At 36.8% G+C, this 23,127-nt stretch overlaps 10 protein-coding genes across 10 annotated transcripts; 6 read left to right on the top strand and 4 right to left on the bottom strand.

Moving 5' to 3' along the window:
* Positions 1 to 226: 226 nt before the first annotated feature.
* FDP41_003943 (uncharacterized protein) lies at positions 227 to 2,054 on the bottom strand (the record flags this gene model as incomplete). The annotated part of the gene is made up of 5 exons (XM_044707303.1): positions 227 to 995; positions 1,066 to 1,250; positions 1,321 to 1,409; positions 1,541 to 1,566; positions 1,684 to 2,054. 5 exons carry the CDS (start codon positions 2,052 to 2,054, stop codon positions 227 to 229), a joined length of 1,440 nt encoding a protein of 479 aa, XP_044562003.1.
* Positions 2,055 to 2,422: 368 nt separating this feature from the next.
* On the top strand, positions 2,423 to 3,273 carry FDP41_003944 (uncharacterized protein; the record flags this gene model as incomplete). The annotated part of the gene is made up of 2 exons (XM_044707304.1): positions 2,423 to 2,494; positions 2,695 to 3,273. 2 exons carry the CDS (start codon positions 2,423 to 2,425, stop codon positions 3,271 to 3,273), a joined length of 651 nt encoding a protein of 216 aa, XP_044562004.1.
* A 118-nt stretch (positions 3,274 to 3,391) lies between these two features.
* FDP41_003945 (uncharacterized protein) lies at positions 3,392 to 4,425 on the bottom strand (the record flags this gene model as incomplete). The annotated part of the gene is made up of 3 exons (XM_044707305.1): positions 3,392 to 3,552; positions 3,735 to 3,940; positions 4,085 to 4,425. 3 exons carry the CDS (start codon positions 4,423 to 4,425, stop codon positions 3,392 to 3,394), a joined length of 708 nt encoding a protein of 235 aa, XP_044562005.1.
* Positions 4,426 to 4,788: 363 nt separating this feature from the next.
* Positions 4,789 to 10,001, bottom strand: FDP41_003946 (uncharacterized protein; the record flags this gene model as incomplete). Its single annotated transcript, XM_044707306.1, has 2 exons — positions 4,789 to 9,125; positions 9,179 to 10,001. The coding sequence occupies 2 exons, from the start codon at positions 9,999 to 10,001 to the stop codon at positions 4,789 to 4,791; spliced, it is 5,160 nt and encodes a 1,719-aa protein (XP_044562006.1).
* Positions 10,002 to 10,090: 89 nt separating this feature from the next.
* On the bottom strand, positions 10,091 to 11,671 carry FDP41_003947 (uncharacterized protein; the record flags this gene model as incomplete). The annotated part of the gene is made up of 1 exon (XM_044707307.1): positions 10,091 to 11,671. The coding sequence occupies one exon, from the start codon at positions 11,669 to 11,671 to the stop codon at positions 10,091 to 10,093; it is 1,581 nt and encodes a 526-aa protein (XP_044562007.1).
* Positions 11,672 to 12,440: 769 nt separating this feature from the next.
* Positions 12,441 to 13,430, top strand: FDP41_003948 (uncharacterized protein; the record flags this gene model as incomplete). Its single annotated transcript, XM_044707308.1, has 1 exon — positions 12,441 to 13,430. One exon carries the CDS (start codon positions 12,441 to 12,443, stop codon positions 13,428 to 13,430), a length of 990 nt encoding a protein of 329 aa, XP_044562008.1.
* Positions 13,431 to 13,517: 87 nt separating this feature from the next.
* Positions 13,518 to 14,141, top strand: FDP41_003949 (uncharacterized protein; the record flags this gene model as incomplete). Its single annotated transcript, XM_044707309.1, has 1 exon — positions 13,518 to 14,141. The coding sequence occupies one exon, from the start codon at positions 13,518 to 13,520 to the stop codon at positions 14,139 to 14,141; it is 624 nt and encodes a 207-aa protein (XP_044562009.1).
* Positions 14,142 to 14,579: 438 nt separating this feature from the next.
* FDP41_003950 (uncharacterized protein) lies at positions 14,580 to 18,605 on the top strand (the record flags this gene model as incomplete). The annotated part of the gene is made up of 1 exon (XM_044707311.1): positions 14,580 to 18,605. One exon carries the CDS (start codon positions 14,580 to 14,582, stop codon positions 18,603 to 18,605), a length of 4,026 nt encoding a protein of 1,341 aa, XP_044562010.1.
* Positions 18,606 to 18,812: 207 nt separating this feature from the next.
* Positions 18,813 to 19,802, top strand: FDP41_003951 (uncharacterized protein; the record flags this gene model as incomplete). The annotated part of the gene is made up of 3 exons (XM_044707312.1): positions 18,813 to 19,143; positions 19,203 to 19,406; positions 19,498 to 19,802. 3 exons carry the CDS (start codon positions 18,813 to 18,815, stop codon positions 19,800 to 19,802), a joined length of 840 nt encoding a protein of 279 aa, XP_044562011.1.
* Positions 19,803 to 19,944: 142 nt separating this feature from the next.
* On the top strand, positions 19,945 to 22,995 carry FDP41_003952 (uncharacterized protein; the record flags this gene model as incomplete). Its single annotated transcript, XM_044707313.1, has 2 exons — positions 19,945 to 20,896; positions 21,305 to 22,995. 2 exons carry the CDS (start codon positions 19,945 to 19,947, stop codon positions 22,993 to 22,995), a joined length of 2,643 nt encoding a protein of 880 aa, XP_044562012.1.
* Between the last annotated feature and the right edge of the window lie 132 nt (positions 22,996 to 23,127).

Raw genomic sequence — 23,127 nt, forward strand, 5'->3', positions numbered from 1 at the left:
TGTTGATATTGTTGGGAACACATGGAGGTGAGGATTCACATTTAAGGGACTGGTAACTACTTGTCATACAATGTGTCATATTATTAACATTAATAACCATTAACAGATTACAATTCATACTGTATGGATAAATAAATAGTAGGCGTTTATTTTCATGTCTGATCAGACCACAACATGCGCTTTCATAAATAGATTGATTCATCAGTTCGAACACAAAGGATTTTGTTTAAAAATCACGATTGCTTGTGAAGGTTCGAATCATTTCCAAGACATTTCGAGGTTGATTCATGGGTGAGAGATGTCCTGCACCATTGACAACAATTTGAATCAAATTGTCGTATTGATGAACATATCCAACGACTTGCTGATCGATCGTCCATGGTTTTCTTCCTAGACCTTCATCATTCAAATATCCTTTGCTACCATGCCACTTCATTCCATCAATCCATTTTGCTGCACCCATGTAATTCACTAACCAATCGTATTGACCGTTGTAAAGCAAGACACGAATTTTTCTGGTTGGACAATCGAGTAAGGCCTCCACTTTGTAACGAACAGACTTTGCAATGTCAGCATATAAATTATTCCAAACTATTGGATTAGAGTCATAATATTTCACACCAACCGTGTGCATTAATTGTTTCACATAGGGTTGTTCCACATATTTGATATAAGCAGTAATATCATAATCTCCATAGGTTCGAATGTCATAAACATTGACTCCACCACTACATTGGCCAATGACGTAGTTAGTCATGTTGTTGTTGACATCCATGGCCTCAGAATATCGACCAGCTTGAATCAATTTGATCATTTGATTTTGAAATTGTTGAACGATTTGCTGTTGCTTTTGGTCAATCAATCCGACACTGTATGAGAAACTATCGTAGGTAGAAAATTGATCGATAGGGTGTGTAAGACCGTCACCAATTCCAATACCCACAAGATTAACTGGAAAACCTGAATTCATAATATTGTATGCAATTGAGGGAATACTATTTTCATAGTGTTGAATCAGATACATTCGAATAAATCATGACACACAACCAGAAGTTGTCTACTTACTACTTTCCAGCATAAGATTCACCAAACAAAAATAATGGATTTGACTTGTATTTGGCAGCAAAATCCAATTGGAAAAATTTTACCAAAAAGATATGGAGCTCGCTGGCAACTCGGTCTTCTGAATGAACATAACCTGGAGACCTGACATGAGAGAATCCACTTCCCAATGGGTTATCAATCCAAATCTTTAAAATGATTCAAAATAAGGATATATTGTTAAAAAATAAATTCACATCTTTTCAACATGTCACATACCATGTGATGATCTGCATTCCAAGTGTACTTATTCTTGACCAATTCCAAAGTGGTTGGATCCACTAGATATGGTCCATTCTCCACAAATACTAATAGAATAAAATGAAGAAAAACGAGTCAATATTTCCTAAAATCCACAGAATACATACAACCACTGGAATGATAAAATCATCAACATATGATCAGTCATTGATAAAATATCGTGTCACTTACAAAATACTTGCTGAGCCAGGGCCTCCTTGGAACCTAAAAATTAAGAAAAAAAGTGTCATCATCATTGGATAACATGAAAGAACCATTTCAAAATTATGTTTCATGGCACATCGCAAGTCCAAAAGGATCATCACCAAATAAAAAACCTACCAAGCAATCACAGGGGCATTTGGATTTCCATTTTGTGCTTCCATAAAAACATAATACATTTGTCCACCATATGTAGAATTTACTTCAATAAATCCACTATATTTAAAAGGATTGTCTTCTTCAGTAAATTTCACTCGATCATCACCACTACTTTTGCCATCCTTAAATTTCAATCCTTCAGACTTTTGACCCGACAACATGCTCGGAATTGTTCCACCTCTCTTGTGTTGTTTCCAAGTCTCGAAAAATGCTTTTGCACCATTCTGTGCTTCGATTTGGGTAAACATCACGAGAACGAGAATGAGCCAAAGGCTCACGAGACAAGCACTAGCTCTGGAATGACTCTCCAGCAGCTGTGATAGTTTTGTCATTTTTTTTTGTAATGGAGAAGTATTTGGAAGATTCGCAGAGAATCAATGGAATTTAGTAGGTTCCGGAGTTCCATGGACCAAAGGCTCCGAACGGTTTCATTTCGAAATTCCAGAATAGCATTTCATACATCTTGCGTCCACTATTGCATTGGTTGGCTTTGAAAATGTGTCAAAACTTCTTTCCAAAGAATGACAACAAGCTTCAAGAGAATTATTGAAACTTTTCCGCCCAGCTTTTCTGAAGGATTCCTCTGCAAGGAATTTTTTTGGCGGGAAACCTTCGCTCAAGGCAACAATAAAAGGCCTGCTTCAGGAATTTTTGTGCAGAAAAAAAATAACGCAACAACTCTCTCTCGCATACATTCAGCATGGATCCACAAATGCAGAATCAAATTCCAACTTTTAAGCTTTTGTTAGTTGGTGATGGTGGTACTGGTAAGGTATGTAGAAGAATTCTTTTCATTGTTTTTGATGAAGATATTGTTCAATCCGAATATGAAACAATGATGGTGCACTGCTATAATTGCGGATTTTTAAATAATGATGACAAATTTCTGTGATGATGACCAATTTTCTCCCTCATCAACCTTCTCATCTTGAATGACTCAAAATATATTTGGATGACCTTTTACAACAACAGACCACTTTCGTTAAGAGACACTTGAGCGGTGAATTCGAAAAGAAGTATATTGCTACTGTCGGTGTTGAAGTTCACCCATTGACTTTCTTCACTACCAGAGGTCCTATTTGCTTCAACGTTTGGGATACTGCTGGTCAAGAAAAATTCGGTGGATTGAGAGATGGTTATTATATTCAAGGACAATGTGCCATCATTATGTTTGATGTTACTTCACGTGCTACATACAAGAACGTTCCAACATGGCACAGAGATATTGTGAGAGTGTGTGAAAACATTCCAATTGTTTTGGTTGGTAACAAGGTCGATGTTGCCGACAGAAAGGTGAAACCAAAGTCCATCAATTTCCACAGAAAGAAGAATCTTCAATATTATGACGTTTCAGCAAAGAGTAACTACAACTTTGAAAAGCCATTCTTGTGGTTGGCTAGAAAGATTGTCGGTGATCCAAATCTCCAACTCTCCGAAGAACCAGCTATGGCTCCACCTGAAGTTGCTATTGACATGAATGCCATGAAACAATACGAAGAAGAATTGAAAAAAGCTGAACAAACTGCTGTTCCAGAAGATGATGACTTTTAAACGATTTCATTGTCTTGTTTTCCGACTCATCCAATAAATCCAATAATTATTAAATTGTGACTTGTTGTGAATTGAATTAGATTGAGCAAGGTAGGGATCTCTTGGTTCAATTTGTTGTTCATTCCAAAAAGAGCCAAAGTTTATTAGTATTCATAACACTCAGTTTGAATGTTTCAGGCCTAATTAATTGCTCTTTTTTAATAAAAGTTTTCATCAATGGAAGTACCACAAATGTTAGTAGTTCCTTGATATTGCTTGATTGATGGTCTAGTCCAACCTCTATTCATGCAAAAGTGAATGGACAGGTTAATCAAACGTTGTCACGAAAAAGAAACTATCAATTCAACATACCCTATAAATTGAGAATTAGACATTCCAGTAACGCCAATGCATGGGTGGATTGGACATATTGTTCAAGCATAAATTCCAATTACTGCTAAATATTTGTCACAACCACTTACCAAATGCATAAAAATCATCAAAAGATGCTCTTCCATCATAATGAGCATACCACAATTGCAAATGTGAGAATGCAGTGCTTCCACAAGTAATTGGACTCCATTGAGAATTTGAAGTATAAATATGAGTTGGATAACCAGCAGCATGTCCAGCATTGACCATCTTGGAAATGAAAGCAACATTGTTATTACAATTGCTTGACCAGTATCTGTATGAATGGAATAATCATTTCAATGAAAGAACACCACACAATCAATTTGTGTGAAAAACGAGATCAACAAATGTTTTGACACACGTGCGAGCGATCAAATTTGAATTTGTGAAATTTCAAACAAGAATTGAGTCAACTTACTGTGGTCCCTCCACATCAATCCAAATCTGACCAAATGATCCACCATTTTGTTTGACAAAATTAACAGTATTTCTCACTTGTTCTGCTGGATCCATATTCACATTCGGAAAGATGTAAATATCCACATATTGAATTCCAGCAGCCTTTGCACGATTAATATCATTCACAATATAGGGATTGACATGTCCAGATTGAGTCTGTGCCTGAATAATTGCAAATTCTCTACCGTTTTGTTTCAAACAATTCCAACTGCTTTGTGGAACATCTCCCTGGAAGTAGGAAAGATCCAAACCGAGAGTGGCCTCCACATGGTGATGTTCTTGTCGGAGAAGAAGGGTCATGGTCATTACGACGAAGAAAGTCATCAACAATAGACTTTTCATCTTCTCAAGTATACTTCGAATCAATTATTGGGAAGTGTGTGTGATTTGTTTTTTTTGAGAGAGATAAAGAGAATAGCATCCGACCGGAGTGAAAACCAGTCTTTTGAATCATCAACAATGAGTGTTGAAAAATTACAATCAGCGAAAAATGGGCGTGAAAGAAAATGGGGACTAAAAAGGAGAGGAGTGGTGTGAAAGTTGAAAGTTGTTGACGCATAGTACATTGTAATCATGGACATGAACATTCGTCCTTAATAAAGTATTACTGAAATCCAATCCGTTAGTTCCTTAATTAAAGTTTATCAATGACCATCTCTCATTTCACTGGAACAGTCTTCGATTCAAGTCATTCAATAAATATCTAGGATAAATTGGATTTTGAGACACTGTCACTGCTTGTCTCTGTGGAATGACTGAAGGTTGTGTGGGTGGTTGAATGAGAGGTGGTGTTGGAGGAGGTGGTGGCACTCGTTGCACTGGAACTACCATTCGAGGAATGGATGGCATTTGTGGTGGAATCATAGTTGGTGTCACAGGAGGTGGTGGAGTTTGAATGGTTGGCACTGGTAGTGTTGGAATGATTGGCGTAATGACAGGTGGCGGCTCTGAGGGTTTGATTTGAGGAGGAGGTTTCTTTTCGACTTTTTTGGGTGGAGGAGGAGGAAGTAATTTGAGAATGGGATGTGGTTGAGAGGTGTGAATAAAGTTGGACAATGATTCAGGTAACATCCAAACACCTTTCCAGAACGATCGTTGAAGAAATCGTTCAGGTGTATTGGCATTGTGAAATTCGAGAATGGATCGTGTGTAGTGCGGACGATGCGACCGCTCGAGTTGGAGTTTAAGGTAGACAAGTTGTAAATCTTTGTAACTTCCATTCCATTTGATTTCTGGAAAGATTGGTTCCTGAAGGTTGATCGTAGTGCTAGTCGATGAAAAGAGTGGTGATGCTAACTGTTCATTCTTGTCATTCATGGAGTAAGGAAGTGACTTGGACACAAAGCCATCATAGTCATTGATGATCGAGTTTTTGACCGCGAGAGGATGGTCACTCTTCAAAAAGTGAGGAGAGACGGAGAGTTCAATCGATTTTTCAGTATTGCTTCTCCACTGTGTGAGACGTGATGAAAATTGAGTATGAAATAATTTTCTGTAGAGTTCTTGTTGTGCCAATGTCAAATACTCGGATGGCTTCATGTTGAGAATGCTAAAGATTGGATCTTGTTCCGTGTCTTGAATAACGAGAAGGTTGTCTGTAGATTTGGAGGAAAACTTGCTTAATAAATTAATTCGTTCTCTTTTCGTACTGTGTTGTATCTCGTTGTGATGTGAAACCAAAGATTGAACTTCTTCTTGTGTGAACTCGTTGGAGATTAATTCTTCAACAAGTTTGAGTTCATGTATGGTTTGAGAAGATTCTCCGACTTTTGTTTTCGGAGTGTTTTGAGTTGGGCTATTCGATAAGGGTTGTGACACTATGGAGGAGTCATAATTATCATAATTGTACACTTCCCTTAATCTCTTTTCTGATGGATCGAGTTTTCTAAACTTGGCCAATTGCTTTGCTCGATATCTTTGATCGATTCCATTCTTTTTGATAAAGTCTTTTGTAAAGCTTTCAAGAATTTGCCTTTCGTTGTCTAACGATGCGAGTAGAACCTTCTCCAACTCTGTGTTTTGTTTCTTCTTATCTGCAATCATTTTCGCTAATCCTGATGCAACAAAAGAAAAAGTCTCAGCAAACTGACTACTCTGCATCATTCTTGTGACCGATTGTACGATATCTTCGTATTCTCCTTTTGCTTGTTTTTTAAACTCTTTTTCAAAAGCTACCTTTTCTTTGAGTGTCAATGATTGCCACTCTCTTAATGTGGAGTCCTTTCTTGCAATTTGATTGTAATAAGATCGTAATCTTGCATAATTTTTGATTGCCTCTTGATGTTTTTGAAGCGATGCAAGTGCACTGTTATCTTTGGATCGAATAGAAAGCAATTCTCTTCTCTGTTCTCTGTTCATTTGGTCCAATAATTGGTCTAATATTCTAAATTCTCGTTCTAACAGTAATTCTTTCTCACGATCCAGCTGCTCTTTGGTAGATTTCACAGTAATTGCTTTAAGTGATTGTTGATAAATACCTAATTTTTCCAATCGAGCTTGTTCCAAAGGAGTTATGGTAGATGCTGTATCAGGAATGTTTTTCAGTCGTTCTCTTTCTATTTCTAATTTTTCTTTGAGAAGCGTAAGATTCTTTTTTTCGCTGTCTGTTGGCTCCAATCCAGAAAGACTTTTAGAGGAGAGATCTGATTCAATTTGTAATACTGAGCTTTCCAAGTGCAGTAGTGACAGCTTATCAAATCGCTCTTGGATAATTTCATGAATTCTTGGAAGAAGAAAGCTATTCTGAGCGTCAGTTGCTGTATTCGATGTTCGAAGAGAAATAAAATCCTCCACAGTACAGTTGTGAGGAATGTTGATTCCTAAATTTTTCAACTGTTGAAACGCCTCTTGCATGGCATCACGTTTCAGAGTCTCTACAATCTTAAAAACATCAGTTCCAACAGCAAAATGCACTAAGTCCACAGGCTCCCAAATTTTGTTATCAATTTGGAACGTATTTTGTAAATAATACGTAGATCCGGTATCGTACGACTGTTGAACTTCCTTTTGGATGCCCTCTTGTACTAATTTGTTCATTTGTTCATTTTCTGATTGCACTTTATCGGCATTCTCTATCCACTTCTTTTTTTCGCTATCTGACATGTAGTATGATCGCAGCCTCGAGTGATTCATAGCATTCAAAATCATGTTTCCAATGGAGGAATCTGACTTCATGACAGCATGATACATGTTCCTAATTTTTAATCCGAGTTTGCTCAGTGATTGTTGTTTTTCTTCGTCAACATTCAGAGGATCAGTAAAGAAAAAACTGGCAATTTTCTTGGTTTCTGTTAATGCATGTTTTGTGGAGAGGTGTGTTTTTTGGAAAATAAAATTATAGAATGCTTCCAAATTAATTCCATAGGGAGAAACTAGGGCTTTTCTATCAGCATTCAATCTCGTTCCAACGTCCCAGTCATACTTGTTTGAACTATCACTCGGTGACACCCCAAAAATTTTGAAGCCCTTTACACTATTATAAACTCCATTCTTAAACTTGTTAAGCATCTGTGCCATCTCTTTGATAGGGTAAATTTTGGAACCAAAAACATGTTGTTCATTCGTGAATGGAAGTGTAGTGAAATCGTCAATATTGCGCCATTCAGTGTCTCTCTTTGTAAGTTGTTCGATTTTTTTAAAGGACATACTCTCGGTGCTTTGTGAAGGCATTTCAATGGAAAAACCTTTCTCGGCGATAAGACTTCTAATTTCTTCCATCTCTGCTTTGGCGAGATCTCTGCTATCGACAGAGAGTGCATTGGAGGTTGAAAGAGGTGTTTTCCATGAGGTAGGGCTCGTCGTTTGATTTGTGTAGGTATTTTCTAAAGGAACAACAGTTGAAATTGTATCTTCTTTGATATCGATCTTTGGCTTGGAAAATTGGTCACTAGGTATTTCGATAATAGATGACTCTTCATATTTTGTGTTAAATATTTGAATTTTTCGATCCATCTCGTCAACTAATTCATCAAGCTCTTTCCAGTGCTCTTCAGAAAGTTCTAAAGGCTTTGACAAAATATTTGAAGCAATATTTGCGTATTTCTCTCTCAATTTTTTGATGATACCTTGTATCCATTCAAATTCTTCCTTAGAAGAAGAGTTCACCTGTCTAATTTCAAGATTTCTTATTTCATTTTCAATGGCTGTCTTTTTTTCTTCATCTGTGGAATTTGTTGAGAAAATAATCGAAAAATTTTCTGGAGAGTAAAGTGGAGGAAAAGAGTCAGATAGTAAGCTCTCGCCATAACCAGATACTCCATAAAGTAATTTGAGAGCTCTTATATTTGCGATATATGACCTTATTCTTGAAGAATTGTTTGTGTTTTTTCGCCTATTACTTGAGTCCTCAGGAGGCTTATTCCATTTAATTGCTTCTTGAGTCGAGTGGTCCGAATTGTTGAGAGGATATATCGTCTTCAAATATTCAGTTTCTTTTTCGGTTAGGTGTGTTATGTTTTTTCCGCTAGTTGTGATAATATCCTCATTGTTGTGATCCAATACAAGTTTTCGAATATAATTTTTGAAGTGAATCCAACTCTCTTCTGACATGTCTATCCCAAACAAAGTTTCAACTCTCTTTTGGAGATTTTGTTCAGAGATGAGAGCGACAGCTTTAACGGGCCCTCCATTTTCCAAGTCACCTCCCACAATCACATCTTTAAAAGTGTCATAATAATCAACTCCTTCATGGTACTTATCAAGAAATTGGTTTGTTGGATAGACATTAACATTGGTTGTACGCTGAACAGTGGGAGCACTGGTTGACGATGTTGTGTTAAAGGTTATAATGGAACGTTTTTGGGTATGCTTAGGTATTTTTCGTATATTGTCCTCCTCGTCTGATGATGAGGTGTCTCCTGTTATTAGATGTGATTCATTCGATAGTGAGGAAATCATTTCGTTTTTGGCATTCTTATGAATTGAAGAGATTGGTAAAAAATAATTTGCGGCCGAAATAAGAACATATTTTGTAAAAGTTTCAGATTTAGCTTTGATTCTGTCTAGTATTTTCATTGTGTCGATGGCTTGTAAAATTGACAATTAAACAACCTACAGTTTTGATTTTTCTGTAGTTCTTTTTTGCAAGAATTTGCATCATCATTAATATCATTTTTAGAATGGTTTACACATTCTTTAGATGTTGGTTTTCTTTTAGCGTCTCTGAAGAATAACTTGTCAACAATCGTAGAGTCTTGGTTTGAGTGAGAAATTATTTTTTTCAAAAACTCTCGTTCCTTATGTTGAACAAATAATTCCAAAATTTCTAATGACTCGCATTCTCTTTCTAAATCAATGACCTTTCGATTCATTTCTAACCATTCTCTAAATGATTCTTTAGGAGCATTAGATTCAGCACTCTCTCGTGTTGATTGTTGTTCTATATTGTCTTGGTATGTTAACTTGTCATCTTGAGTCGTAGAATTTTTAAATTGTACACTCCCATGCTCTGTAATATTTTCATCATCTATTTCCTCAGTTTTCACTTCTGAAGCAGGATTTTCAGTTCCTTTTAATTCAGCAATAAATTGTTGATTTAATGTTTCTCTCAGCTTTTTAACAGAAGTATGTTCAAATCCATCCTCACCATTGACATCATGGTTTTCTTGGAGCGAATTGGACAAATCCAAGATTAACTGATCAAACAATTCATCATCTTCGCCTGTCCAACTTTTTTCCGATGCATGCGAGCCTTCATGATCAGATTCCTCGACCTTATCCAGTACTGGATGATAATTTTCATCGTGATGAATAATCCGAGTGTTCTCATCCGTATAATTCGTAGGTGCATTCATGTTATTTCTGTTGTTATTATTGATCAAAGTAGTTGTGCCGTTGTGATGGTCTCGGGGATGAACAATTTCCTCTCCATGTTGCATTATTTTTTTTGATGATTTTTTTGAATTCCAATAATAATAATAATTGAATTTTAATTATTAATTTTAATTATTATCTGTGGAAACCCACATTAGTGAGACACAGCAGCTATTTGCGAGGTATTCGTCTTATTACTGCCTCTACTGTTGTAATCAGCATCGTAGTCAAGATTAAAGAAGGATAATTCCCATCTGACTTGTGTGCCACTTCGAATGGCGACCAATCTCCAGAATAGTGTCATGAAAGACAGGATCAACAAAACGAGCAGCAGAATGGCCACACTTTGTCGAACAAATCTCTTCTTTTTGAAATTACCTCCCACATTGTTTTTAGCAAGAAAAAATACTGACACACTCAATCCTGCGACAATGGCGAACACAATGGTCCTAAAGTCGATGAGTCTGAGAAGTTCTCCAATGTCACCACCCGTACTACCACCTGTGAAAATTGCAATGAGTATAATTGTTAGAAGAACTGCCTTAAATCCACCTACTACAACTACAAGCGACACAAGGTTTGCTAGAATCATGCATGTGACAAATGGAGGCGCCGTATTTGGCCCATTATTATTTCCAAATAATTCATCAACAACCTCTGTGTTTGAAATCATGTGATTGAGTGAAGTTGCTAATCCGAGAGCAATTGATGTTTGAAATACTACTAATGAGCATGACAATAAATCATCCACATATCTCATCAACACTAAAGTAATGAAAGCAGTAACGCCAATAAGGCCAAATAAATAGCTTGGTTGTGGATATGAGCTTATACTCTTATCCATCTTGTTGTAGATGTGTGAAAGTCCATACATTGTAATTAAGGCCAGTTGCAATATTATATGAATGAAAGTTAGAGTTGGCATTTGAGGATATATTCCTGAAATTAAGGTGCTGAAAATTATTGGAACGAACGTGATCAGCAATAACAAAGATCCTCCTGCCGAAAGTGCCTTCTGCTTGATATATTCTACTTCGTTCGTGAGTCCGTAATCAGGTTGTTCCTGTGGTGAAATAAATAAAAATCTCAGCAATCGAATATACAGAATGGGATACGACAATAAATACATCAGATAGCCCTTTAAATAAGACGGGGAACTCGAGTTGTTAATCCTGTTGATATATTGGTTTCTTTCTTCTTCATATATAAATGCAATGCTATTTCTCCAAGTTTTATACTGTGAATATCTTTCCTTATACAATTCATAATAATCTTGTTCTTCGTGATGTTCTCTCGCGAGATCGTTGGTTGAAATTCTCATCGTGTTGTCTTCATGAACTTCGGATTGCGGAACAAGTTCAAACTCGTTGTTGTTGCGTGTTTCCAAAGTATCCGATTGCAGTAATGATGCTTCATTGTTTGAAGTATTTATTCCTCTCAACAATCTCCAATCGTTCTGCACTAACAACTTCCACAAAATTGATCTTTTCGAAATTTCAGCAAAACCCGAATTTACAGAAGATATCCGCACTAATGAATCCCGATCTAAATATTGAAAAATCTCAATCAATATTTCAGGAGGAATGAACACTTTGATTGCCATTACATGTGTGGCTGTAGATAATGAACAGTGATTCTTGCAACGATCATACAACTCGCAATGATGATGATGCCGATCATGCGCATCAGTGTCGTCATCCTCGAACAGGATCTCGAGAACAGTAAATTCCGTCATTTTTTTGTTAGAACCTGAATTGGAATTGCACATGTGAAGAATTGATATAATTCAAATCGAAGAAGGATGACACGTGTTTGGAACACATCAAGATGTCCAAAGGTCTTCAAAGAGAATGCAAAGAAATCTCCGAAAATGCAAGGTTTCTCACATGATTGGATCATGGAATGTTGATTTCATTCTGATTTTCCATGAAGAGGCACATCAACGTTAGTTCGTAAACGTTAAGATTATGATCGTTGACCTTTTCACTTTTTTTTCTCCTTCATTTAGGTTTGGTAAGTCAACCGAGATTGTCCAATCATTTCACACGTTCAAGATTGTTTTGATTGTTTTGAAACTTTTTGTAATTCAACGGATTTTCACATTCTATTTGTACTCCCTCACCTCCGGTTCACTCATGAGTCATTCTCTCCTTTGCCTTTGTGCTATTCATACGCCTAGGAGCCATCTTCTTGTCAGAATAGAAACGAATTGAGGCTGTTGATGATGGAAAATTCGAGAGACTTCACAAAAAAAAATCCGAATTTGATCGTTCAAGGCTTTCATTCAAATATTACAACTATCGGAAGAAGTAATGAGAAGACAACAATTATTGTTGGTGGGTGTGGAAGGTGTGAGTGGGAATGGGAGATTTGGATCATCCTTGAATAGTACTAGTCGATTTTTCAATTGGATTCCGGTTGTTGGAAAACTCTCTCGGAAAGAGTCTTGTTACGGAGCATTAGTTGGAAATTTTAATCTCTCATTTCATCAACAAAACTTTTCAATGATGTTGTCTCGACAAGAACAACAGTCTATGAAGAATACGAGTAATAATGCGAGTGGTAGAGCTTCTTTGCGAATTTTTATGGATTTTGATGCTACTCTCACCCGGAAAGATACCTGTACATTAATTCCTCAGCTTGCCATTGCAAAACATGCTTCAAATATTGAATTGTTGCAAAGTTGGAAAAATATTTCAAGCTCGTTTATGGAAAAGTATGAAAAGTCTCTGAATGACGGAAAACATTTGAATAATTTTTCTCAATTCTTGGATGGTTTGGATCGTGCAGAATTGTTTGGAGTCACTGGTGTGGAAAACCAGCAAGTTTTGAAAGGAATTTCTAAAGATGATTTGAAATCGCTCATTTTCAAATTTAACAGTGAGCTGGCCGTGAATTGTGAAACCATGTTTGATTTGATTTGCAACATTGGTGAAAATTGTAAAAATAATCGAATTGAATTGTGTATTTTATCGAGTAATTGGTCTTTGGACGTAATTGAAAGTTTTCTTATAGAAAAAGTTCAACCACTTGTCAATAAGAAGTTAAGGTTAAGGCCGATCAATAGACTGGCAAGCAATGAGGAGCCAGTTTGGAGCACTGAACATTCATGCTTTCCAAATATTTATATTTATTCTAATGATTTGAGGTTTGATGAGAATAACTTGACAGATGGAACTTTTTTGACCAAACAATGTGTCACCTCTATGGACAAGTTAATGTCACTAAGACATCATTTATTTCTCAGCAGAGACACTAGTCGAAGTGTGTACATTGGAGATTCGTTCAATGATATGAGATGCATTTTAGAGACGAATGGAGTTTTTTATTTTCCTCCTGAAAGGCATCACCATATTCTAGAGTATTGCTCCAAGTTTGGCATTCCTGTTCAGATACTTCAAGAAAATAATTTCAGAATTTCATCTCAAACTCCCACCGTAGCTCATGATTGGAAAGAAATCACAAAAGCTATTGAGAATGAATTAATGAACTAAATAATAATTCATTACAACGATTAAATTTACACGGAACAGGAACTGCAGCTAAAGTCACTGTTTATTCAAACAAAAAAATTGTTAATAATGACATCCATCACTGATGCACACCCTCCTACTCTACATGGTTCATCATGTCTGCAATATGTGAATGAACAACTCGTACCAGGGTTCTCTTGGATTATCGATCGAGAGTTGGCAGGCATGAAATTTCCAAATGAATCGCAGTTTTATGAAAATTTATTATCGGAACCTTTTCAAGTTGGTTTAGTGATCTGTGTGAATGAGAAATTACCTGCATTTGTTTATGGTGATGAACATAATGGCAACAAGAAAATGCACACCATTTCAAGTGTCAACGATTTGAAGTTTGATAATCGAGTTCTAAACGTTGCTCATTTCCCAATCGATGATTATGGCACTCCAAATAATTTTGGAATGGTTGAGAAAATCGTCGAACTTTTTAAATATGTGAAAAATACTGGAAATGTACAAAATAAGGGAATTGTGGTGCATTGTATGGCAGGGTTGTCTCGAACTGGAATGGTTCTTGCTTGTATACTCGTATCAGTGTGGAAAATGTCAGTTCAAGATGCCATTCAACTTGTCAATCAAAAACGTGGAAAGAATGGACGAGCGGTAATGACCTTCAAACGAGAGAAATTCGTTCAAGATTTCTACAATTACATTTTCAATGCGTCAATCAATTAAGGCGTCTGAAATTTGAACACTGATAAGCATTTGTGAAAATTTTATGGTTTTACGATCATGTTGTAAAGCTTCTCTTAATCCAATGAAAATAAAACCAATTAGAAATTCTAAGACATTACTACTCGCGATTAGTATGATTCTACTCCCTACAGGCACAACACACTATCAGTTGATAGGATTTAAAAGTTTGAAAACACTCAGAAGAGAGTCATGATCAAGAAGAAAATTCGTTATCTATTTTTTTCAAAGAGGATTTGTGATACTGTTCTTTGGAATTTTAGCCAACCTCAATCTCCAAGTTCTTTCAAAGAGTGGTCCTTATTCTGTTCTCTCCAAGCAAGTCTCCTCCTCTTCTCTCCCAGAAAGAAGAATTTAATTTCAACAACAAACGAATTTTCATTTTCGGTCGTTCAACATTTTTTTGCTTGGACAAAAAAAATGAAGTCATCATCAGCCTCGTCCAACAACACAAGACCACTCTCGAAAAGTTCAAATACTTCATCATCGCGAGGTCTCTCTTCGGGAGATGCGAAGAAGAAGAGAAATGCCATTTCTGGTAACGGAAACAAACCAGAAAGGATGTCTGCCATCAAGAAGTCAAATTATTACTTGATGGGAGAACGAGAACCAACAAGCGAAATGTTTAAACCCTACATGGACCGATTGATTCAGCCTCATGTTACTTCGTATGATAATTTCACCAGTGAAATGTTGTCCAATGTTTCCAAGTATATGTTTCCTCTTCACTTGTTTCCATTGACTGTAGAACAGAATGAGGAAAAAGTTCGATTTAGACAAGAACGAAGAAGGAGACAAAAAGGTGATGCCGAGGACCTTTTACAAGACGAAGGAGAAGCAGTTCTCACTAAAATTCAAAAAACTGCCCGAGTGAATACACGTCCTTCAAAAGATGATGACGGCATTGAGCCAGTAGTAAAACCAACAAATGACAAAGTAACACTGAGATATATGGCCACCATTGAGTCCATTACACTCTCAAAGCCAATAGTGGGAGATAATTTAATTGACCAAACTATATTGGCTGATAAACCAGTATCGGAGGAAGAGGATGAATCCTCAAAAACTATCCATCAATTACAAAAAGAAGCAGCACAAGTGAAACGGTTTGGACTTCGAAGAGAAATGTATCCAAAGGATGCCCGTATTGCAAGTTTGACTTATGGAGGTAGTATGAAGGTTACAGTGCGATTGAAGAATGAAGACACAGGCACTGTTGAATATTTGAAGGACATTGAAATTATGCAAGATTTTCCAGTCATGCTAAATTCTTCTCTTTGTAATTTGCCTTCTCTATCGCCCAAACAAAAGATGTTGCAGGGTGAAGAAGAGCATGAACCTGGTGGCTATTTTATTGTGAGAGGAAGTGAAGTGGTTTATCGTTTATTGACTCAACAACGTTCGAATTATCCATTTGCACTGACTAGACCATCATGGACAGGCTATAAAGAAGATTTCACAGATAAGGGTATTTTGGTGAGATGTAGACATCCTAAAACTTATATTACGCGTCTTGTGAATATTCACTATAGAAAGGATGGTGTCGTTTTCATGAGAGCAGGTAATCCTGTTCCTTATTATATTAACGTTATTTTAGCTTTGAAGGCTTTAAGAGAAGTTTCAGACAGGGACTTGTTCTTGTTGCTGACAGCAGGTACCAAGAACAAGGTCACTTTGGATCGTGTAGTTGAATTATTGGCCGATTATAGAAAGACATTCCCAATGATTCAAACAAGAGAGGACGCCATTATAGCATTAGGATCTATTTATGATCCAAGTGGACTACGCCGATTGGAAGAATGTCCTGTTGACAAGACAAAATTGCTCAAAGCAGGTCAAGAAGTTTTGAAGAATATAATTTTGCCAATGTTTTGCGATGAGAACGAAGATGAGGAACTTATGCGAGATGGAGGAAGTACAGAGTCTTTAAGAACTGTTCCAACAGCTTCCGAATGTCAAAAGAAATTTGACTTTTTGGTTTATTGCATTCAAAAATTATACAAATTTGTGGACGGTGAAATTGTTGAGGAAAATTTGGACGATTTTGATAACCATGAATTGTTAACTGTTGGAGAATTATTGGCCAATACTATTCCGCTAATTATTTACAACAAGATACAAATGGTGCATGGTGTGATCGCAAAACTTTTACGTAATTCTCCCAGTGAAGTACAATTTGCTGAACAACGATATTTGACTCTCTTCCGTGAAAGATCAAAATACATTTTACCAAAGTCTTGCACAGCGGACATTACACGATTATTCAGCGTGGGTGATGTGATGGTTGCTAGCCCATACCGCCCAGAGTTGTCTCAAACTCGTGCCCTTTTCACTAAGCTTGAAAGAATTAATTTCTTGAGAGTTATTTCTCACTTTAGAGCCACTCACAGAGGTATTGCATTTTTGGAATCCAATTCTACACGTATGAGAAGATTGACTCCATCATTCTGGGGCTTCATTTGTCCTGTTCACTCTCCTGACGGTCACTTGTGTGGTTTAGTGAACCACTTGTCCCACACAACCGAGATTGTCACCACACCAGCAAGACCAAAGGAACTTTCTCAAATTGTTGAAACCTGCAAACGTTTGGGTATGATTCCCTCTACAACAGAAAAGTGCATTTCAATTTCTATTGAGGAAGAGGCACCAATTATGTTGGATGGTACCATCATTGGTAAAGTTGCCAACTCTAAATTGCAAACATTTGCAGATCAATTAAGATATTGCAAAGTTTCAGGCAAATTTGGACTTCCAAAATATATGGAAATTGCATGCCAACCAAAGTACACTTCCATGGACATTCCTTATTTACCACAGCTTAATATTTTAACTGATATTGCTAGAGCCATGAGACCCGTTAGATATCTTCCCACCAATCAAGAAGAATGGATTGGAAGCGGTGAACAAGTTTTTTTGAGCATTGCCGTGACTCCAGATGATATCAAACCTCAAACCACTCACATGGAAATTGATCCAACCAACTTTATGAGCTTCCTTGGCAACTTGACACCATTTTGTAACTTTAATCAGTCTCCACGTTGCATTTACCAATGTCAAATGGCCAAGCAATCCATGGCTGCAGTTTTTCATAGCGTCGACCACAGAGTGGACACCAAGCTGTTCGACATGAAATTACCACAAAAGCCATTAACCAGAACGAAACACCAAACTGATTTACCATTTGACGAATTCAATAATGGTTGTAATGCAGTCGTTGCAGTCATTTCCTATACAGGTTACGATATGGAAGATGCCATGATTATGAACAAGACCTCATTTGAGAGAGGCATGATGCATGGTACAGTATTTAAGACTGAAGATATCGATTTGACAGAGTCTGAATCGTTCCTTACCAATAGAACATTCAACAAGACAGAAATTGACGCTGATTATGACAATAAGGAATATGATGATTTGGATTATGATGGTCTTCCTGAAATTGGTTTGACACTGGAAGAAGGCACCGTTTTTGCCAATTATTTCGATCCTCAAAAACAAAAATTCTTCCCAATGAAGTGGAAAGATGTTGACTCTGCAACCGTTCATAGTGTTAAGGTCATTGCTACAGATCCAGCCGATTATAAGAAAATCAAACGTGCCCAAGTGACATTCCGACTCAATCGTAATCCAATTATTGGTGACAAATTTTCTTCAAGACACGGTCAAAAGGGTGTGTTATCCATTCTTTGGCCTCAAGAAGATATGCCATTCACAGAGTCTGGAATTGTACCTGACATTGTCATTAATCCTCACGCTTTCCCTTCACGTATGACCATTGGTATGTTGGTCGAATCCATGTCCTCAAAGGCAGGAGCACTCCATGGTTATTTCCCAGATGCTACACCATTTACTTTTGATGAGCAAAATACAGCCATTGACTACTTTGGAGAACAATTAAGAAAGGCAGGATACAATTATTATGGAAATGAAGTTATGTACTCTGGTCCTCTAGGAATACCTTTGAAGGCTGATATTTATATTGGAATTGTGTATTATCAAAGATTACGTCACATGGTTTCTGATAAGTATCAATGCCGTGTTGGAGGACCAACCAATGCTATCACTCACCAACCTGTGAAAGGCAGAAAAAAGGCAGGTGGTGTTCGTATGGGTGAAATGGAAAGAGATGCTCTTGTTGCCTATGGTGCTTCTGCAGTTTTGAAAGATCGATTCTTTGATTGTACCGACTCTTCTACAGCTATTGTTTGTACGCAATGCTCTCAAATGAATACTGTGGTCAAACCAGATCTAGGAATTCCACAAGGCCACGTTCCTCACTTCCCAGAAAATAATGTCGATCATTTAATTTGTAGCATGTGTCGAACTGGAGAATATTTGAGAACTATTTACATACCGTACACTACAAAGTATTTATATTCTGAATTATCTGCAATGGGTATCAATATGAAGATTCGTGTCGAAGAAAACTCGAATAGAAACATGTAGGATGGTTCGGAACCCAAAAGATTATTTTTAATAAATTTTTCTAAAAAAAATTGTCAAAAGCAAAGGCTTTGATTTCATCAACAAGTCATAGAGCAGGATCATCACTTTATCAATTATCTCTGGACATCCTATTGATCAACCATTCATTGTATCATTAGATATTCTTCCTTGTACCATCACTCTGTAAATTATTAGATCGTTATAGAAATGAAATTTAGAGTTTCTCTTCCGCAATCAGCTCCGATTGTTATTGATCTTCCGCAACTTCAATCCGACACCACAGCCACATTGGATGATTTAGTCAATTCTCTGCTTATGCACGATTCCATACCTACGTCCTTGAAACAATGTGCTATTTCTTTGAAAGTTGGATTTCCTCCAACAAAAGTAGATCTTTTGAAGAATGGATCATCCACATTGAAAGATTTAAAAATCGCGAATGGAGAAAAGATTATTATTGAAGAAGATACTGGATCGAGTGGAAAGATTGTGAAAGGAACTAATGTTGGTCCTTATGTTCCGCCATCGACCAATGTTGGTAAGTGTCACTGTTTTAACGCAGTTTATAATCAAAATCAAAACATAATTTTACAAAAGGTTATTTTGTGAGAAGAAAGCAACCATCTGACAATTCATGTCTCTTCCACAGCTTATCCTATGTTTTAAATGGAAAGAATAATGGAAAAGTGAAAGAATTGCGTGAAATTTGTGCTCATTATGTCGCTGAAAATCCAAAGGTGTATACTACTGAATTTTTGGGAATGAGAAATATTGAATACGCAAATTGGATCTTGCATGAAGGTACTTGTCACTAATATTGAATTTTGTGATCTAATTTCTTTTCTTAATCGAATATTTATTACTTCTTAATGGTCAATTTAATTATCTGCAGACACTTGGGGAGGAGCAATTGAAATTTCCATTCTTTCTGCATACTACAAAGTGAGAATCATTGCATTTGACACAACCACATGTAGAGAAGACGTTTATGGCAGCGACCATGATGAGTACACAGCCATGGCTTTAATCATTTACACAGGAGATCACTATGATGCATTATGTTTGAATCCTAATGGAGAAGAGGGATCTCCTGACAAAGATATTGTGTTGTTTAATGTCAAAGATGTGAATATTTTGGGAAAAGCAAGAGCTTATGTTCAAGAAGAACACAAGAAATTCCTTTCTAGGAGAAAATAAATACTAGTTTTCCGTCACAATCGCTCAATTAAATATCACCTCCTATTGATTATTTAACCTACGTACTATGTTGACCATTTGATCATATGGCTCTTCAGAATGTTGTTTGAAAAAAGGTTTAAAGGTATATATTATAAAAAAAATGTCACAACATCAAACTGTGCGCATAGAGCTAACTGATTTCATAGCAAAATCTGGATCACTACCACTCGTTGATCACCACGGAACACTTGTTAAATTTCTGAAATTCAAATTACGTACTCGGAGATTGCAAGAATTTTCCATGAAATTTGAATCACCTCCTCCGAACGAGCCCGATCAATTGCTAAATTTACCAAAATCATGCTTTCCCCTCAATGTACGAATATCCTATTCCTGCCAATGTATTCTCGTTTCGGATTTGTGTGGTGAACGAATTCATGTTTTTGATTATTTCAACAAAAAATTGAAAGCTTCCATTCTTGTAGGTTCTCGACCAAGATATATTTGCATTGAAGAAAATTATGATGAAAAAAGAAGCGATGCTCTTTTATTTAACTGCAACAATGGAACGATTGTGTACAAGTACAATTTGGAAAAATTATTGGAACAAGCCATGAAAAATATGAATGAACGATGTTCAAACTTTTTATGGAAATCTACACATCCTTTAGAAACTGCTAAAGAAATGGTCACAAATTTTGGAAAAGTGTTTATTTGTAATCATTCTCGTGATTGTGTGGACATTCTTAATTCAAAGAATGGAGAATTTTTGGAAAGTATTTCATTGAATGGACATCTTTCAAAACCTATTGGAATTGATTTAACCACCTTCGGAGATGTTGTTGTCAGTGAAGAAACCAATAGAATTCAAATTTTGAGATTCAATATTGATGATGATGAATGGTTACAAGTTCATGCTTATGGTAGTAAGGGATACCAGGATGGAAATCACTTTAATAGGCCTTCGGGGATGATTTTCGATAAAACTTCCAATCGAATCCTAGTATGTGACACTCATAATCATCGAATACTTGTATTTGCTCAGGATGGTACTCTGGAGAAATCATTTGGTGAATTCGGCTCAAAGAGAGGCAAATTTTTTTACCCTGAAAGTATGTGCTTGGATACTGTTTTTGGAAAACTCTATGTGTGTGATACTCACAATAAAAGAGTGCTTATCTTTCAATAATAAACGCTCGAGATGTTTACTCTGACACTTTGATTTCACTACAAATTACCTCTTGAAAATGATGTTTGGCTCTCCGACCAATCAAAAGCATTCTCGGAGAAAAAAAATCCAGCAATAGCACAGAAGTTTACAAAACATCATTTTCCTTGCACCTTCGCTTGATCAAGCCAATTCCCGAGGGACTGGAAATCTCTTGTGGATCCACTAGAGAAACTAATGGTCGAGCGTCCACTCGAACTTTTTTCTCCAACAAAAAAATTTGATTTCCATTCAAAAAAAATCGAGTGGTGGTCGTCTTATTTTTTCGGATGATGATTTGATTTTCAAAAAGACATTTCCGTAATTATGATTAGCTTAAACAAGAAGAAGAGAAAACTTACGGATAGCCAAGAATCTGAGGCTCAAAGTGAGGATGATCATCGGGATGAAACTTCGGAACTTGCGGATGATTTACAAACACAATCATCATGTTCATCACCACCATATAATGATCATCAACATCCGATTCATCATCTAGAAGAGGAGAATACTCTCGGAACTGAGGAATATTATGACCTTTCAGATTTTGAACTTGTTGATGAGTCTATTCCAAATCAGCAGCAGTATCATCACGATGAACTAGATGAGCCTAATTTCAAGACTTCAATGCCCGTAAAGGAAGAAGAGGAAGATATTGATTTTGAAATGATTCAAGGGATCCTTTCCGAGGAGGAAGAGAATGCACAACATCAATTACCACCTCTTCCTCAAACGCCATTCATTACTCTCAATAGTGATACATCCGCTTTGGAATCATCATCTGCCGAGTCTTTGGAAAACAATAGCATCAATGAGCAACTGTATGATGATGGCAACAGCAATAACGACACGCAAATGGGATCCTCTCTGACCACAACTCCAAACGAAAGCTTTGATAGTCAATCCACAGCAACAACAACAAACCTGGAGGAGCAGTTCACTTCTATTGAAACGATGCCAATTGAGAGCATATTAACTATAATTTCTACCAATCCAGAACGACTTCACAGAGCAAAATGTATTGTACAATTATTGAAACATCATCTAGGTATTCAAACGGTTCAGGCTTTACTTTTCTCACAAAGAAGATTTGTACTTTCTATTAAGGAAATTTCAAATCAAGATTATGAAATGATCCTTTGTGCTGCTCAATCATTAGACCCCTCATGTACACCCTTTGGTTTTACGACTGCATCTGAATATCATTATCAAATGGTTTCAAGGAGATATCATGTCAAAACAGGTTCGAGTGACCTTGATGAATTACTTGCTGGTGGTGTCGAGTCATCATCATTGACGGAATTCTTTGGAGAATCGTCGTCAGGAAAAACTCAGATTTGTCATACTCTTGCAGTCACTGCCCAAATACCAAACGAAGCTGGATCTCCAATAGGAAAAGTCATATATATTGATACCTGTGGCTCTTTTAGACCTGAACGATTGAATCAAATTTCGCAACGCTTCAAGCTGGATCCTAAACAAACTCTAGATAATATTTCATATTCTCGTGTTTATAATTGTGACCAACAAACTAAGAATGTAAATGAAATGAGAAAACTTCTCAACATGCATCAACAACAGCACCAACAAAATCCATACCGACTCATCATCATTGACAGTGCAACAGGTTTGTTCAGAACTGAATTTAATCGAGATGGAATTTGTGAAAGACAAAACAAGCTAGGTCAATATCTAGAATCTCTAATCAAGCTCTCTGAAGATTTCAACATTCCAATTGTGATTACAAATCAAGTGATGGATGCATTAGAAAAACCTTCTCCATTCCATTCTCCGAACAGCAGCAAAGGATCACCAAAAGTAAAACCTGTTGGAGGACACGTACTCGCTCACACCGTCACCACAAGAGTGCAATTTTTTAAGGAACTTCAACAAAGGAGAAGAGCCCAAATATTCAAGTCCAGCAATAGACCTGAATTGTCTTGTTCCTTTGGCATCTATGGAGATGGAATTGATAATTATAGAGAATACTATGATTCCTATTGAACAATGATGAAGGAACGATATCGTGGTTTCTGCGCGAATTTTGTGCCACACAGCAGAGCGAAGTGGACCTACCGCGATGTGTTCAACTCCTGAACGCGCACACGTGTTCCTCCACACTTTACAATCCTGCAC

This window comes from Naegleria fowleri (assembly GCF_008403515.1).
Source record: "Naegleria fowleri strain ATCC 30894 chromosome Unknown tig35, whole genome shotgun sequence".
NCBI lineage: Eukaryota > Heterolobosea > Eutetramitea > Acrasida > Naegleriidae > Naegleria > Naegleria fowleri.